The 17,500-nt window shown below is 45.8% G+C and overlaps 1 protein-coding gene across 1 annotated transcript in view; it reads right to left on the bottom strand.

Annotated features, from left to right (window-relative positions):
* vps13b (vacuolar protein sorting 13 homolog B) overlaps nt 1-17,500 on the bottom strand; it is a 168,592-nt gene that overhangs the window by 39,144 nt on the left and 111,948 nt on the right. The window contains 7 exon segments of the mRNA XM_082149467.1: nt 3,130-3,291; nt 5,748-6,100; nt 6,382-6,563; nt 6,630-6,823; nt 13,728-13,912; nt 14,002-14,206; nt 15,425-15,630. Of these exon segments, the coding sequence (XP_082005593.1) occupies nt 3,130-3,291; nt 5,748-6,100; nt 6,382-6,563; nt 6,630-6,823; nt 13,728-13,912; nt 14,002-14,206; nt 15,425-15,630 (1,487 nt within the window).

Genomic DNA, 17,500 nt, shown 5'->3' with positions numbered 1-17,500 from the left:
CTACTGTGATGACCCCCCCCCCCCCACAGGAACAGACAGGAAGTGGAATGTCCGCCCAGATTCGGTCCAGATTGGTGCTAATGGTCTCCATACTGGCGTCCGCAGCCCTGAAGTCATTCGCATGCCACACGAGTCCCGGCGGAGACGCGCAGTCAACGCCCCTCACCGCAGTGCACTGTGGGAAAACAGCCTGAACGTTTACTGACTCAAAACACTTGCGTAATAAAAACCATCCGTCTCAAACGGCACAGATTAAAACGAGCAGCAGACGCTCCACCAGGACTCAAACCCACAGAGACCAGCAGCACGTCAGAGCGACCGGACAAACACCCTCGGCCCGACGGACCACGAGACGGCGACGATAGGACGGCACTGACCCTGCGGCCGCGGACACACACACACACACACACACAGACAGAGACGCGGCTGCTGCGGTGTGTTAGTGTGTCTGAGAGACTCTGGACACATTCAGACTGAAGCCGCAGGAACAGGAAACTTACAGCAGATACAGAAACACATTGTGTTCAAGGAGAGGGAAAAACCCACGAGTGTCTAGTGCTGCATGTGTGTGTGTGTGTGTGTGTGTGTCAAGTCAAGTCATCTTCATTTATATAGCGCTTTTAACAATGTAGATTGTGTGTGAGAGTGTGTGTGTGTGTCTGTGTGAGTGTTTGTGTGTGAGAGTGTGTGTGGTACAATAGTTGCTATTCACATTCAAGCATTACCTCTCACTCACACACACACACACACACACACACACACGCGGAGATCACTAAAATTAACATTAAAGAGGTGTGTGAAGTCCCAAGTACGATGTCAGGCACAGTAATTTGCTCTGGCCCCCTTCCTGTTCGCAGGAGTGATGAGATACTTAGTAGTAGACTCTGCCCACTCAATGGCTGGCTGTCTAAGTGGTGTCCACAAAATAATATAGGGTTCATAGACAATTGGAAAAGTTTTTGGGGCAGACCTGACCTGTTGAAAAGAGATGGTATTCATCCCTCCTGGGATGGTGCTGCTCTTCTCTCTAGTAATATGGCTCACAGTCTTAGAGCTCAAACATGACAATCTGGGGCTCAGGTCAGGAAGCAGACAGACTGGCTTAACCGACCTGGTGACTTTAATATACATGTAGATAACGAAAAAGATGCATTGGGATTGGCACTTAGAGACATTCTGAACTCTACTGGAGTTAGACAACATGTGTCAGGACCTACTCATACTAATCATACTCTAGATCTAATATTATCACACAGAATCAATGTTGATGTGGTTGAAATTCTGCCACTAAAGATTGCTTTATTAATAATCTTCCTGATCAGTTTCATCATCTCAGCGTCCCAGATAGCGTAGAAGAACTAGATATTGCGACAGAAACGTTTAACTCTCTCTTTTCCAGCACTTTAGACACAGTTGCTCTGTTGTGCTTAAAGAAGATTAAAGAAAATAGTCCATCGCCGTACAACGAAAGAGAGCTCGACTGCATACAGAGAGGCCTTAAAAACTGCTAGATCTGCTTATTTTTAGACTCTATTAGAAGAAAATAAACACAACCCTAGGTAATTATTTGAAACAGTGGCTAAACTAACAAGAAATAAAGCTTCTACTTCTGAAGTTTCCAAGCAGCACAGCAGTAATGACTTTATGAACTTACAAGATTGATAATATTAGAGAGAACATTATAACTATGCAACCGTCTACTACAGTATCGCATCAGGCAGTGCACTGTAGTCTCCCTGAGGAAAAATCTGATTCTTTCATTGCTATAGAAGAGGAAGAATTATCTAAACTCGTTAAATCATTTAAATTGACAACATGTATGTTAGACCCTATACCGACTAAGCTACTGAAAGAGATGCTCCCAGAGGTCATAGATCCTATTCTTAATATCATTAAATCATCTTTGTCTCTAGGATATGTACCAAAAACTTTTAAGCTGGCTATGATTAAACCACTTGTTAAAAAAACGCAACTTGATCCTACAGAATTAGTCAATTACAGGCCAATCTCGAATCAAGGAGTCTTGAGTCTCTTGAATCTAGTGTCTTTTCTGTCAAAGACACTAGAAAAGGCGGTATCCTCACAACTGTGTTCCTTTCTAGAAAGAAATGATATCTGTGAGGATTTCCAGTCAGGATTTAGACCGTACCATAGTACTGAGACAGCTCTCATTAGAGTCACACATGATTTGCTCTTATCATCTGATCGTGGTTGTATCTCTCTATTAGTGTTACTCGATCTTAGTGCTGCATTTCACACTATTGACCACAACATTCTTTTAAATAGACTCGAAAATTATGTTGGCATTAGTGGAATTGCATTAGCATGGTTTAAATCATACTTATCTGACCGTTATCAGTTTGTAGCAGTAAATGAAGAGATGTCTCATCGATCACAAGTTCAGTATGGAGTACCACAAGGCTCAGTACTAGGACCGTTGCTGTTCACTCTGTACATGCTACCCTCACACACACACACACACACACACACTCTGTACATGCTACCCTTGGGAGATATCATTAGGAAGCATGGCATTAGCTTTCACTGTTATGCTGATGATACTCAGCTCTATATTTCTTCACGCCCAGACGAAACTTACCAATTCACAAAATTAACAAAATGTATAGCTGATATAAAGACTTGGATGACTAGTAATTTCCTACTACTAAATTCTGAAAAAATAGAGTTCCTAATGATTGGACCAAAAACTTCCTCACGTAATAATCTAGAATACTGTCTAACACTTGATGGCTGCTTTGTCAAGTCTTCGTTGTCGGTTAGGAACCTGGGTGTGCTCTTTGATACCAATCTTTCATTTGAAAGTCACGTGTCTAGTGTCTGTAAAACCTTGACACACACTCACTCACTCACTCACTCACTCACTCACTCACTCACACACTCACTCACTCACACACTCACACACTCACACACTCACACACTCACACACTCACACTCACTCAAACACACACACACTCACACACTCACTCACTCACTCACTCACTCACACTCACTCACACACACTCACACACACTCACACAGACAAATGAGCAGCAGAAGACAGACACACACACAGATATACAGACAGTCAGACAGTCAGTCAGACAGACAGACAGACACACACACACACACCTGTGGGGATTTGTGTGTTCTCCAGCTGTACTGGTGGCTCTGGTTGCTCTGTAACAGGATGTTCTCGTCTGTGTCGACCTGTCCGAAGCGCAGCACCTCCTGTGTGTCGTTGCAGATGATGTAATGGCAGAACACCACCTCCTCAGCTTCCGACACACCGTTCTGAAACACAACACACACAACCGTTCAGTCATTCCTCCAGTGAACATCCCTCTGACTGCCCACAGGACACGAGAACACCTGTGTGCGAGTGTGTGAGATGCGTTCACACTGGAGTCTGTCTGACGGTGTGAGACCGGTTCCTGTGCAGGTCTGAACTCTGACCCGCTACTGATGATGTACATCGTCTCATGACAGTCTGATGCTTTTACTGTTGCTGCTCGTCCCTGAGTGTGTTCACACTCTCACACACACACACACACTCTCACTCACACACACACTCACAAGCATTACTGGAAACACATCAGCAGCGTCTCCAAACTCTGAGTCAGAGCAACATTTCCCACCATCCTGTCCTCTCCCACTGAGTGGATGAGCTGTCGTTGGCCGTGTTGTGTGTGAGAGTAAGTGTGTGTGTGAGAGTGAGAGTGTGTGTGTGTGTGTGTGTGTGTGTGTGTGTGTGTGTGTGTGTGTGTGTGTGTCAGAGCAGCACTGATGAGTGTGTGTGTTTTTATAGAGAAACACAGTAACACTCCACAGGAAGACACTGTAATCCTCTCACATTTACACAGTCACATGATACAGTGATGAAAGAGTCACTGACTGTCAATCACATATAAACACACCCAGTAAACGCACAGAACTCTGGGACAGATCATGTTAAACAGCTCTTTAATTCTGCTCCACAATCTCTGTCTGAGCACATGTGACTGTCTGTCAGGACGCTCCAGGTGTGTGTGTGTGTGTGTGTGTGTGTGTGTGTGTTTAGGTTTGCACAACAGTGTTGACTGCGTGTGAATGAGAGTGTGAGCTGAAGCTGGTTCATCACTGCTGCTTTCACAGGTCTGTATGTAAACGACACAAACGAACTCCAACACACTCGTGCTTAAACAACAAGTGCTTCTTTTAAAACTTCAACAGAGCCACACACTTCTTCAGATGCCTTGCTTCCAGGAGTATTTTCCCATAGGGGTTTTTAAGAGTTATAAGCCATGAAACAAACCAACCAGGAGGAGAATCACAACATTACAAACTTTTAAACAATAAAGTATTTTTTTTTCTGATTTAAAAGACTTAACAGCTTTAATGAAGCAGAGAATTACAAGTTGCGAATGACCTCATCAAATTAAAAACAATACATAATTATAAAACAATAGATTTAAATATGTTGGCAATGTATATCCAAACAGTGTATATTATGTTTATTGCAAGATATGCATATCTATACAAATATTTCAGTATATTTGAGACTTGATTACATCGTCCGCAGTGCTTCATGGGAACAGGCAGAGCTAATGTGGCATAATTTGCTCGCCGTGATTCACTGATCGGTGGAGATTTATTTGCAAAATCATGGGTAATGTAGTTTTTCACCAGGAATTGCACTGTTAAATGTCATTATTTAAACATAAGTAGAAATAATGTGCCCTGACGGCTTCAACACAAGCATAAACCATCAATTAACAACCTCGTAGTTCACAGTAGGACTGTCTTAGGTTAGTGTTAAAGTGGACATATCATGAAAATCTGACTCTCTCCGTGTGTAAGTGCTATAATCGGGTCCAGTGCTTCTACCGACACAGAAAACCTGAAAAGTGAAACCCAGTAACTGTGTTCTGGTGAGTCTTTCTCTGCAAAAGCGTGTCAGAAAATAAGCCGATCAGATTCCGCTCTCCTTCTGACGTATGAAGAGGATCTTATTATAATATTAGCGGCCCTTAATCTGCACATTTACACACACCAGCCGACATTTGGTTCCACAAGCGACAACAGAGACCAGTTCTAACGCAATGATAAAGATCCAGCAAAGCCTGAAACTGTTCTGTGGTTGAGCACAGACGAGCACTGAACACTATTGACCAGAACATGTCACCACTGTCTTATAAACACCTCAGGAACTGTGGACACTTGTGGAGAAGTTAATCATGATGATGAGATGATCAATGTAACTCCACAACAACTACAGAAATGTCTCCACTAACATTCAGAAACTCTTCCTGAGTCTCTCCGTAAGGCTGCACTCGCTACTGGTTATTCTGGGATTCTGGATGAGTGAGATTGGCCTGTTTTGTTATTGCCGGAGTTTCTGAAGCTCGTGTAAAGACTCCGCCCTCTTCTGAACGGAGGCGGAGCTAAAGCTTATTTACATTTAAAGGGACACACACTAAAACTAAGCGTTTCTGCTCACACCCAAAAAGGGGCAAATTTGACAAGCTATAATAAATGATCTGGTATTTTGAGCTAAAATTTCACACACACATTCTGGGGCCACCAGAGATTTATATTATATCTTGAGAAAAGGGCATAATATGTCACCTTTAAAAATCAGTTTGACTATGAACATGATTTTTACTTCAGGAACCAGCTGTTGTGCTCATGATGGACAGCGTCAGAACTCGTCAGAACTGTCTCACTCTCACCTGTCTCACTCTCACTTGTCTCACTCGTCTCACTCTCACCTGTCTCCAGGCCTGCAGCGCCCGGTCCAGTGTGTGTACGGCGTACTGGCCGACGGCGGCCCTCAGCGGCTGCAGCGTGGCGTCGCAGTGCAGTGTGTGTCGAGAGCGCGTGTGTGTGTGTGTGGCGTGTCCCTGCATGCCGACGGGCTGAAGGACGGGCAGAAGCGTGAGGTTTCGGTACTCCAGCAGCCGGCAGCTCAGCATGGACGAGAAGCTGAGCTCGTGACAGCACTGAGACACGTCACTCCACTGACGCACAAACACACACGGCTCACGCACACACACCACCGCAAACTCCTGATCCTGAGGCAACTTCCTGTCCGGGAGGAAGGGGCGGAGCTTCTGGCACGGCACTGCAAAAGAGTCAAATTAGAGAAGAGAATAAAATCAATACAATTTAAGTGCTTTTTTGATTGTTTTTATTCTAAAATTATTCATTTTAATTTGACATTTTTATGATTTAAATAATTTTTAGTAAGTGTTATTTTAACTTTTTTTTAAATAAATTATTTGACATTGTTATACTTTAATAATTAGCTTTTCATCAACTCGTGAGTTTGTGAAACCCTTACTTGAACTAACACACACTCAATCACTCACTCACTCACACTCACACACACAGTCTCACACACACCTGTGCCCAGCTGGTCTAGGTTGTGACAGAAGTGCAGCTCCAGGTAGGCCAGTCGTAAGGAAACACCGACTGACGGCACGAACCACGGCGCGAAACAGGAGTCGACTCGCGTACATGCGGCCAGAGCGGTAGGACACACCAGCTGCTCACAGGGCACCTGGGACCCAGACTCACTGTCCGAACTACACACACAGACACAATTACACACGCCTATAAAACACACAGACTCACACATAAAACACACTCACCTCTCGTCTCCACCATCACTGGTGCTGTTGAGCACCACCCTCCAGAGGTCAGAGGTCACCAGGTCAGTCTGGTGTGTGTTGGGGGTCAGAGTGGGTAGGGTCAGCTCACACACGCTGCTCTCTGATAGGCTGAACTCTCTATACGGCACAAACGCTCGCCGCAGCTCGTCCCAGTACTCCAGACTGCACGGCACCTACACACAGACATGATCTAAAAGGACTGATGCTTCATCAGACGAATGAAACACTCATCATCATCATGAGAAGCTGCAAGAGAACACGAGGAACCTGGTGTGTTTTCATCTCTTCAGGTCACAAACGCTCTTCACACACAAATACAGTGTTTGTCCGCATAAAACTGAGCAAAAACACAAACTGAGAGACTTTCAGTGAGTCATGAATGACTGACACTGGACAAAAGAGTGAAAGAGAACAGAAACAACACACTGTCTGTCTTTCAGTCTGTCTGTCTGACTCTGGTGTGAAATCTGTTCCTCTTAACAAACTGGTGACAGTCGCTGCTTTACGAGCGTTTCTTGTAAAACGGCAGAAATCAAATCACAGGATCAATTAAATTAGCCTTTTTGAAGCTGCAATAAATGGAAAAAATTAAATTCTGAGCTGAAAATAATTAAATATGAATCATGAGCTGGTTTTGTGTGTGTGTGTTTGTGTGTGTGTGTGTGTGTGTGTGTGTGTGTGTGTGTGTGTGTGCGTGTGTGTGTGTTGTGGGCACACTCCTGACAGCACTAATGCAGTGTTCACCTGCAGCACTAATGCAGCGTTCACCTGCAGCACTAATGCAGCACTAATGCAGCGTTCACCTGCAGCACTAATGCAGCACTAATGCAGTGTTAATCTGCAGCACTAATGCACTGTTCATCTGCAGCACTAATGCACTGTTCATCTGCAGCACTAATGCAGTATTCATCTGCAGCACTAATGCAGTTTTCATCTGCAGCACTAATGCAGTACTAATGCAGTGTTCACCTGCAGCACTAATGCAGCACTAATGCACTGTTCATCTGCAGCACTAATGCAGCACTAATGCAGTGTTCACCTGCAGCACTAATGCAGTGTTCACCTGCAGCACTAATGCATCACTAATGCAGCACTAATGCACTGTTCATCGGCAGCACTAATGCAGCACTAATGCAGTGGTCATCTGCAGCACTAATGCAGTGTTCATCTGCAGCACTAATGCAGCACTAATGCAGTGTTCATCTGCAGCACTAATGCAGTGTTCATCTGCAGCACTAATGCAGTGTTCATCTGCAGCACTAATGCAGTGTTCATCTGCAGCACTAATGCAGTGTTCATCTGCAGTACTAATGCAGTGTTCCTCTGCAGCACTAATGCAGTGTTCATCTGCAGCACTAATGCAGTGTTCATCTGCAGCACTAATGCAGTGTTCATCTGCAGCACTAATGCAGTGTTCATCTGCAGCACTAATGCAGTGTTCATCTGCAGCACTAATGCAGCACTAATGCAGTTGTTCATCTGCAGCACTAATGCAGCACTAATGCAGTGTTCACCTGCAGCACTAATGCAGCACTAATGCAGCACTAATGCAGCACTAATGCACTGTTCATCTGCAGCACTAATGCAGCACTAATGCAGTGGTCATCTGCAGCACTAATGCAGTGTTCATCTGCAGCACTAATGCAGCACTAATGCAGTGTTCATCTGCAGCACTAATGCAGGAATGATGCAGTGTTCATCTGCAGCACTTATGCAGCACTAATGCAGTGTTCATCTGCAGCACTAATGCAGTGGTCATCTGCAGCACTAATGCAGTGGTCATCTGCAGCACTAATGCAGTGTTCCTCTGCAGCACTAATGCAGTGTTCATCTGCAGAACTAATGCAGTGTTCATCTGCAGCACTAATGCAGTGGTCATCTGCAGCACTAATGCAGCACTAATGCAGCGCTCACCTGCAGCACTAATGCAGTGTTCCTCTGCAGCACTAATGCAGTGGTCATCTGCAGCACTAATGCAGTGTTCACCTGCAGCACTAATGCAGTTGTTCATGTGCAGCACTAATGCAGTGTTCATCTGCAGCACTAATGCAGTGTTCACCTGCAGCACTAATGCAGTGTTCATCTGCAGCACTAATGCAGTGGTCATCTGCAGCACTAATGCAGCACTAATGCAGCGCTCACCTGCAGCACTAATGCAGTGTTCCTCTGCAGCACTAATGCAGTGGTCATCTGCAGCACTAATGCAGTGTTCACCTGCAGCACTAATGCAGTTGTTCATGTGCAGCACTAATGCAGTGTTCATCTGCAGCACTAATGCAGTGTTCACCTGCAGCACTAATGCAGTGTTCACCTGCAGCACTAATGCAGTGTTCATCTGCAGCACTAATGCAGTGTTCATCTGCAGCACTAATGCAGTGGTCATCTGCAGCACTAATGCAGCACTAATGCAGCACTAATGCAGTGCTCACCTGCAGCACTAATGCAGTGTTCCTCTGCAGCACTAATGCAGTGTTCCTCTGCAGCACGAATGCAGTGTTCCTCTGCAGCACGAATGCAGTGTTCATCTGCAGCACTAATGCAGTGTTCCTCTGCAGCACTAATGCAGTGTTCATCTGCAGAACTAATGCAGTGTTCATCTGCAGCACTAATGCAGTGTTCATCTGCAGCACTAATGCAGTGGTCATCTGCAGCACTAATGCAGCACTAATGCAGCGCTCACCTGCAGCACTAATGCAGTGTTCATCTGCAGAACTAATGCAGTGTTCCTCTGCAGCACTAATGCAGTGTTCATCTGCAGCACTAATGCAGTGTTCATCTGCAGAACTAATGCAGTGTTCATCTGCAGAACTAATGCAGTGTTCATCTGCAGAACTAATGCAGTGTTCATCTGCAGCACTAATGCAGTGTTCATCTGCAGAACTAATGCAGTGTTCATCTGCAGCACTAATGCAGCACTAATGCAGTTGTTCATCTGCAGCACTAATGCAGCACTAATGCAGTTGTTCATCTGCAGCACTAATGCAGTGTTCATCTGCAGAACTAATGCAGTGTTCATCTGCAGCACTAATGCAGTTGTTCATCTGCAGCACTAATGCAGTTGTTCATCTGCAGCACTAATGCAGTGTTCATCTGCAGAACTAATGCAGTGTTCATCTGCAGCACTAATGCAGCACTAATGCAGTGTTCAACTGCAGAACTAATGCAGCACTAATGCAGTTGTTCATCTGCAGCACTAATGCAGTGTTCATCTGCAGAACTAATGCAGTGTTCATCTGCAGCACTAATGCAGCACTAATGCAGTTGTTCATCTGCAGCACTAATGCAGCACTAATGCAGTGTTCACCTGCAGCACTAATGCAGCACTAATGCAGCACTAATGCAGCACTAATGCACTGTTCATCTGCAGCACTAATGCAGCACTAATGCAGTGGTCATCTGCAGCACTAATGCAGTGTTCATCTGCAGCACTAATGCAGCACTGATGCAGTGTTCATCTGCAGCACTAATGCAGGAATGATGCAGTGTTCATCTGCAGCACTAATGCAGTGTTCATCTGCAGCACTAATGCAGTGTTCCTCTGCGGCACTAATGCAGTGTTCATCTGCGGCACTAATGTAGTGGTCATCTGAAGCACTAATGCAGTGGTCATTTGCAGCACTAATGCAGTGGTCATCTGCAGCACTAATGCAGTGGTCATCTGCAGCACTAATGCAGTGTTCCTCTGCAGCACTAATGCAGTGTTCATCTGCAGAACTAATGCAGTGTTCATCTGCAGCACTAATGCAGTGGTCATCTGCAGCACTAATGCAGCACTAATGCAGCGCTCACCTGCAGCACTAATGCAGTGTTCCTCTGCAGCACTAATGCAGTGGTCATCTGCAGCACTAATGCAGTGTTCACCTGCAGCACTAATGCAGTTGTTCATGTGCAGCACTAATGCAGTGTTCACCTGCAGCACTAATGCAGTGTTCACCTGCAGCACTAATGCAGTGTTCACCTGCAGCACTAATGCAGTTGTTCATCTGCAGCACTAATGCAGTGTTCACCTGCAGCACTAATGCAGTGTTCACCTGCAGCACTAATGCAGTGTTCACCTGCAGCACTAATGCAGTGTTCATCTGCAGCACTAATGCAGTGGTCATCTGCAGCACTAATGCAGCACTAATGCAGCGCTCACCTGCAGCACTAATGCAGTGGTCATCTGCAGCACTAATGCAGCACTAATGCAGCGCTCACCTGCAGCACTAATGCAGTGTTCCTCTGCAGCACTAATGCAGTGTTCCTCTGCAGCACGAATGCAGTGTTCCTCTGCAGCACGAATGCAGTGTTCATCTGCAGCACTAATGCAGTGTTCCTCTGCAGCACTAATGCAGTGTTCATCTGCAGAACTAATGCAGTGTTCATCTGCAGCACTAATGCAGTGTTCATCTGCAGCACTAATGCAGTGTTCATCTGCAGCACTAATGCAGCACTAATGCAGTGTTCATCTGCAGCACTAATGCAGGAATGATGCAGTGTTCATCTGCAGCACTTATGCAGCACTAATGCAGTGTTCATCTGCAGCACTAATGCAGTGTTCATCTGCAGCACTAATGCAGTGTTCATCTGCAGTACTAATGCAGTGTTCCTCTGCAGCACTAATGCAGTGTTCATCTGCAGTACTAATGCAGTGTTCATCTGCAGCACTAATGCAGTGTTCATCTGCAGCACTAATGCAGTGTTCATCTGCAGCACTAATGCAGTGTTCATCTGCGGCACTAATGTAGTGGTCATCTGAAGCACTAATGCAGTGGTCATTTGCAGCACTAATGCAGTGGTCATCTGCAACACTAATGCAGTGTTCCTCTGCAGCACTAATGCAGTGTTCATCTGCAGAACTAATGCAGTGTTCATCTGCAGCACTAATGCAGTGGTCATCTGCAGCACTAATGCAGCACTAATGCAGCGCTCACCTGCAGCACTAATGCAGTGTTCCTCTGCAGCACTAATGGACTGGACTGCATTTATATAGCGCTTTCACAGACCCAATGGCCACCAAAGCGCTTTACAATATTGCCTCACATTCACCCATTCACTCACTCATTCATACACCGACGGCGGTGTCAGCCATGCAAGGCGATCCAGCTCGTCGGGAGCAGCTGGGGTTAGGTGTCTTGCTCAAGGACACCTCGACACTTGGTCAGGTGGAACCGGGGATTGAAACACCAACCTTCCGGTTTGTAGACAATCTACATGAACCACTGAGCCACTGCCGCCCTAATGCAGTGGTCATCTGCAGCACTAATGCAGTGTTCACCTGCAGCACTAATGCAGTGTTCACCTGCAGCACTAATGCAGTTGTTCATGTGCAGCACTAATGCAGTGTTCATCTGCAGCACTAATGCAGTGTTCACCTGCAGCACTAATGCAGTGTTCACCTGCAGCACTAATGCAGTGTTCATCTGCAGCACTAATGCAGTGTTCATCTGCAGCACTAATGCAGTGGTCATCTGCAGCACTAATGCAGCACTAATGCAGCGCTCACCTGCAGCACTAATGCAGTGGTCATCTGCAGCACTAATGCAGCACTAATGCAGCGCTCACCTGCAGCACTAATGCAGTGTTCCTCTGCAGCACGAATGCAGTGTTCCTCTGCAGCACGAATGCAGTGTTCATCTGCAGCACTAATGCAGTGTTCCTCTGCAGCACTAATGCAGTGTTCATCTGCAGAACTAATGCAGTGTTCATCTGCAGCACTAATGCAGTGTTCATCTGCAGCACTAATGCAGTGGTCATCTGCAGCACTAATGCAGCACTAATGCAGCGCTCACCTGCAGCACTAATGCAGTGTTCCTCTGCAGCACTAATGCAGTGTTCATCTGCAGAACTAATGCAGTGTTCATCTGCAGCACTAATGCAGTGTTCATCTGCAGCACTAATGCAGTGTTCATCTGCAGAACTAATGCAGTGTTCATCTGCAGAACTAATGCAGTGTTCATCTGCAGCACTAATGCAGTGTTCATCTGCAGCACTAATGCAGTGTTCATCTGCAGAACTAATGCAGTGTTCATCTGCAGAACTAATGCAGTGTTCATCTGCAGCACTAATGCAGCACTAATGCAGTTGTTCATCTGCAGCACTAATGCAGCACTAATGCAGTTGTTCATCTGCAGCACTAATGCAGTGTTCATCTGCAGAACTAATGCAGCACTAATGCAGTTGTTCATCTGCAGCACTAATGCAGTGTTCATCTGCAGAACTAATGCAGTGTTCATCTGCAGCACTAATGCAGCTGTTCATCTGCAGCACTAATGCAGCACTAATGCAGTTGTTCATCTGCAGCACTAATGCAGTGTTCATCTGCAGAACTAATGCAGTGTTCATCTGCAGCACTAATGCAGCACTAATGCAGTGTTCATCTGCAGAACTAATGCAGCACTAATGCAGTTGTTCATCTGCAGCACTAATGCAGTGTTCATCTGCAGAACTAATGCAGTGTTCATCTGCAGCACTAATGCAGCACTAATGCAGTGTTCATCTGCAGCACTAATGCAGCACTAATGCAGTTGTTCATCTGCAGCACTAATGCAGCACTAATGCAGTTGTTCATCTGCAGCACTAATGCAGCACTAATGCAGTTGTTCATCTGCAGCACTAATGCAGCACTAATGCAGTTGTTCATCTGCAGCACTAATGCAGCACTAATGCAGTGTTCATCTGCAGCACTAATGCAGTGTTCATCTGCAGCACTAATGCAGTGTTCATCTGCAGCACTAATGCAGTGTTCATCTGCAGCACTAATGCAGTGTTCATCTGCAGCACTAATGCAGTGTTCATCTGCAGCACTAATGCAGTTGTTCATCTGCAGAACTAATGCAGCACTAATGCAGTGTTCATCTGCAGCACTAATGCAGTGTTCATCTGCAGCACTAATTCAGTGTTCATCTGCAGCACTAATGCAGTGTTCATCTGCAGCACTAATGCAGTGTTCATCTGCAGCACTAATGCAGTGTTCATCTGCAGCACTAATGCAGTGTTCATCTGCAGCACTAATGCAGTTGTTCATCTGCAGCACTAATGCAGCACTAATGCAGTTGTTCATGTGCAGCACTAATGCAGCACAAATGCAGCGCTCACCTGCAGTACGTCTCCGAGATCGGCCGTGCTGATGTCCGGGTCGTCGGTGGTGTTGAAGGGAACAGGTGTGATTCTGAGAAACGTGATCACGCGTGGTTCAGGATATCGCCACAGCATCACGCCTGAAGACTCCTCCGTCTCCCTCCAGAACACCACCTCATGAGGCGACGGCAGCTTCTGGCATGCTGAGAGACAGGCAGACAGATGTCATCACACACACTTATGAAAATGTATGAAGCTGTAACACGTGTGTGTGTGTGTGTGTGTGTGATACCTGAGTCCTGGATGTACTGGAAGAGGCCTGTGCGCAGGTCATCAGATGAGTGTTCTGATTGGGCAAGGCGAGGGGTGGGCGGGGGAGTAGAGAGGAGGGGCTTATCACTAGACTCTGCCTCCGTTCTGCTAATCTGACTCCAGTAGTTCTGCAGCTCCTCTTGGATCTCAGACAAACAGTTAAACTGCTGTTGCCCCCAAAACACCTGTGACAGACAGACAGACAGATGACAGACAGACAGACAGACAGATGACAGACAGACAGATGACAGAAAGACAGACAGATGACAGATAGACAGATGACAGACAGACAGACAGACAGATGACAGACAGACAGACAGACAGACAGACAGACAGATGACAGACAGGCAGACAGACAGACAGACGACAGACAGATGACAGACAGACAGACGACAGACACACAGACAGACAGACAGACAGATGACAGACAGACAGACAGATGACAGACAGGCAGACAGACAGATAGATGACAAACAGACAGACGATAAGACAGACAGACGACAGACACACAGACAGACAGACAGACAGACAGACAGACAGATGACAGACAGACAGATGACAGACAGGCAGATGACAGACAGACATATGACAGACAGACAGACAGACAGATGACAGACAGGCAGACAGACAGACAGACAGACAGACAGACAGACGACAGACAGATGACAGACAGACGACAGACACACAGACAGACAGACAGACAGATGACAGACAGACAGACAGATGACAGACAGGCAGACAGACAGATAGATGACAAACAGACAGACGATAAGACAGACAGACGACAGACACACAGACAGACAGACAGACAGACAGACAGATGACAGACAGACAGATGACAGACAGGCAGATGACAGACAGACGACAGACAGACGATAGACAGACAGACAGATGACAGACAGATGACAGACAGACAGATGACAGACAGACAGACAGACAGACAGACAGACAGACAGATGACAGACAGACAGACAGACAGACGACAGACAGACATAGTAAAAATACAGAACGTTTTCTGTGAGGGTTAGTGTGTGGGTTAGGTTTAGGTAACATCATTTTTAACTAGCTGTATATAAAAACAATACATGTCTATGCAATGTCTCCAGTTAGATAGCTACGTGTGTGTGTGTGTGTGTGTATGTGTATGTGTGTGTGTGTGTGTGTGTGTGTGTGTGTGTGTGTGTGTGTGTGAGTGCTTGGCCTGAATCCGCTGGAATCTCTGACTCAGAATGATTCTGTGTGTCTCTGACTAACAGTGAACAGGAACATTAGGGGATTTCTGCATGATCAGCGGCCACACTCAAAGAGTTTACGGAGATGAGCACATGTGTTCAATAAACGGCATGCAGGACACACGTGTGGAGAGTGAGAAGACATGCAAACAGAAGCATGTGTCCTGTTACCTGCAGCAGTCCTCCCTTCATGTCAATCAGCACTCTCGGGGGTCCAGGTGAGTCGGGGGCGGAGCTTCCGCTGTGTCTGCACCAATGAGCCTCCAGATCCCCACTGCAGGAAAACGGTCCCACAAACACAGAGCTTCGTTCCTTCAGACCCGTTCGCACCAACACGTCCTCACACTGAACCGACAGACTGACCTCCTTAAACCCGTCTGGAGAGAGAACAACGACAGACAGGGATCACACTCACTGATCTGTTCGCTCGTGTTCGATGACTCTAAATCTGTGTTCCTTCGTGTTCGATGACTCTAAATCTGTGTTCTTTCATGTTCGCTCGTGTTCGATGACTCTAAAGGTGTGTTGGACATCGGCTGCGGCTGGATGTAACCGATCGGCGAGAGTAGCCGCGTACAGGCGGGGAGGAGCTGCAAACGGAGACGTGAAGTCGGACACTTTCTGGTTCCCGTAGTGACCGCTCACGTGGTGTTCGCGTACTTTACCACAGCTGCAGTGAAATAAATGTAATATTGGCCAAATAATACACAGATGTTTCAGAGACATTTTCATTCAATAGGCCTACTTTATGTACTGCTTCATACAGCGTCTGTTTGAACAAGAATAAAGTTCAACATAATTGCTACTATTAATGAAGTGGAGTCTATACGTTTTTTAATCAGTTTTAATTTGATAAACATGACACAATATAACATACGACATGAAAAGAGTGTTTACTGTTATAAAAAACTGATTTGTGAGCTTTAGAGAAACTAAAGGTGTTCGAATAAACACGAAACACACGTGATCGTTGTCATGCGGTGAATCCGGCCAATCGTGGAACAGCTGTGTCGTCATCAGCCCTCCTGCAGCCCAGTGCAGCCGCTCTTGAGAAGCTGCGCTGGCTGAGTTCTCCAGCTACTCTCGAATCGCTCTCGCGGTACTTTGATGGCATACGTCACAGTCACATGGCGTCGGCGCTGTATCAAGTCGGACAAAATTTCTAACCGGCATGCACTGCTTCAAGTCAGCCGCCGATCGGTCTGCGCAGAGCTGTATGAAGTCGAACAAGCCTAGTATCTGTGTTCTTTCGTGTTCAATGACTCTAAATCTGTGTTCGTTCGTGTTCGATGACTCTAAATCTGTGTTCGTTCGTGTTCGATGACTCTAAATCTGTGTTCGCTCGTGTTCGATGACTCTAAATCTATGTTCGCTCGTGTTCAATGACTCTAAATCTGTGTTCTTTCGTGTTCGTCCGTGTTCGATGACTCTAAATCTGTGTTCTTTCATAAGTCTGTGCTCGTGTTCGATGACTCTAAATCTGTGTTCATTCGTGTTCAATGACTCTAAATCTGTGTTCGCTCGTGTTCGATAACTCTAAATCTGTGTTCGCTCGTGTTCGATGACTCTAAATCTGTGTTCGTTCGTGTTCGATGACTCTAAATCTGTGTTCGCTCGTGTTCGATGACTCTAAATCTGTGTTCGTTCGTGTTCGATGACTCTAAATCTGTGTTCATTCGTGTTCGATGACTCTAAATCTGTGTTCTTTCATGTTCGCTCGTGTTCGATGACTCTAAATCTGTGTTCATTCGTGTTCAATGACTCTAAATCTGTGTTCATTCGTGTTCAATGACTCTAAATCTGTGTTCGTTCGTGTTCGATGACTCTAAATCTGTGTTCGTTCGTGTTCGATGACTCTAAATCTGTGTTCGCTCGTGTTCGATGACTCTAAATCTGTGTTCGTTCGTGTTCAATGACTCTAAATCTGTGTTCATTCGTGTTCGATGACTCTAAATCTGTGTTCGTTCGTGTTCGATGACTCTAAATCTGTGTTCTTTCATGTTCGCTCGTGTTCGATGACTCTAAATCTGTGTTCTTTCATGTTCGCTCATGTTCGATGACTCTAAATCTGTGTTCGTTCGTGTTCGATGACTCTAAATCTGTGTTCATTCGTGTTCAATGACTCTAAATCTGTGTTCGTTCGTGTTCGATGACTCTAAATCTGTGTTCGCTCGTGTTCGATGACTCTAAATCTGTGTTCGTTCGTGTTCGATGACTCTAAATCTGTGTTCTTTCGTGTTCAATGAC

This window comes from Leuciscus leuciscus (genome assembly GCF_965113295.1).
Source record: "Leuciscus leuciscus genome assembly, chromosome: 20".
Classification (NCBI taxonomy): domain Eukaryota; kingdom Metazoa; phylum Chordata; class Actinopteri; order Cypriniformes; family Leuciscidae; genus Leuciscus; species Leuciscus leuciscus.
Note: the sequence above shows the minus strand (reverse complement) of the source record. Positions and strands in the feature narration are given on the sequence as shown.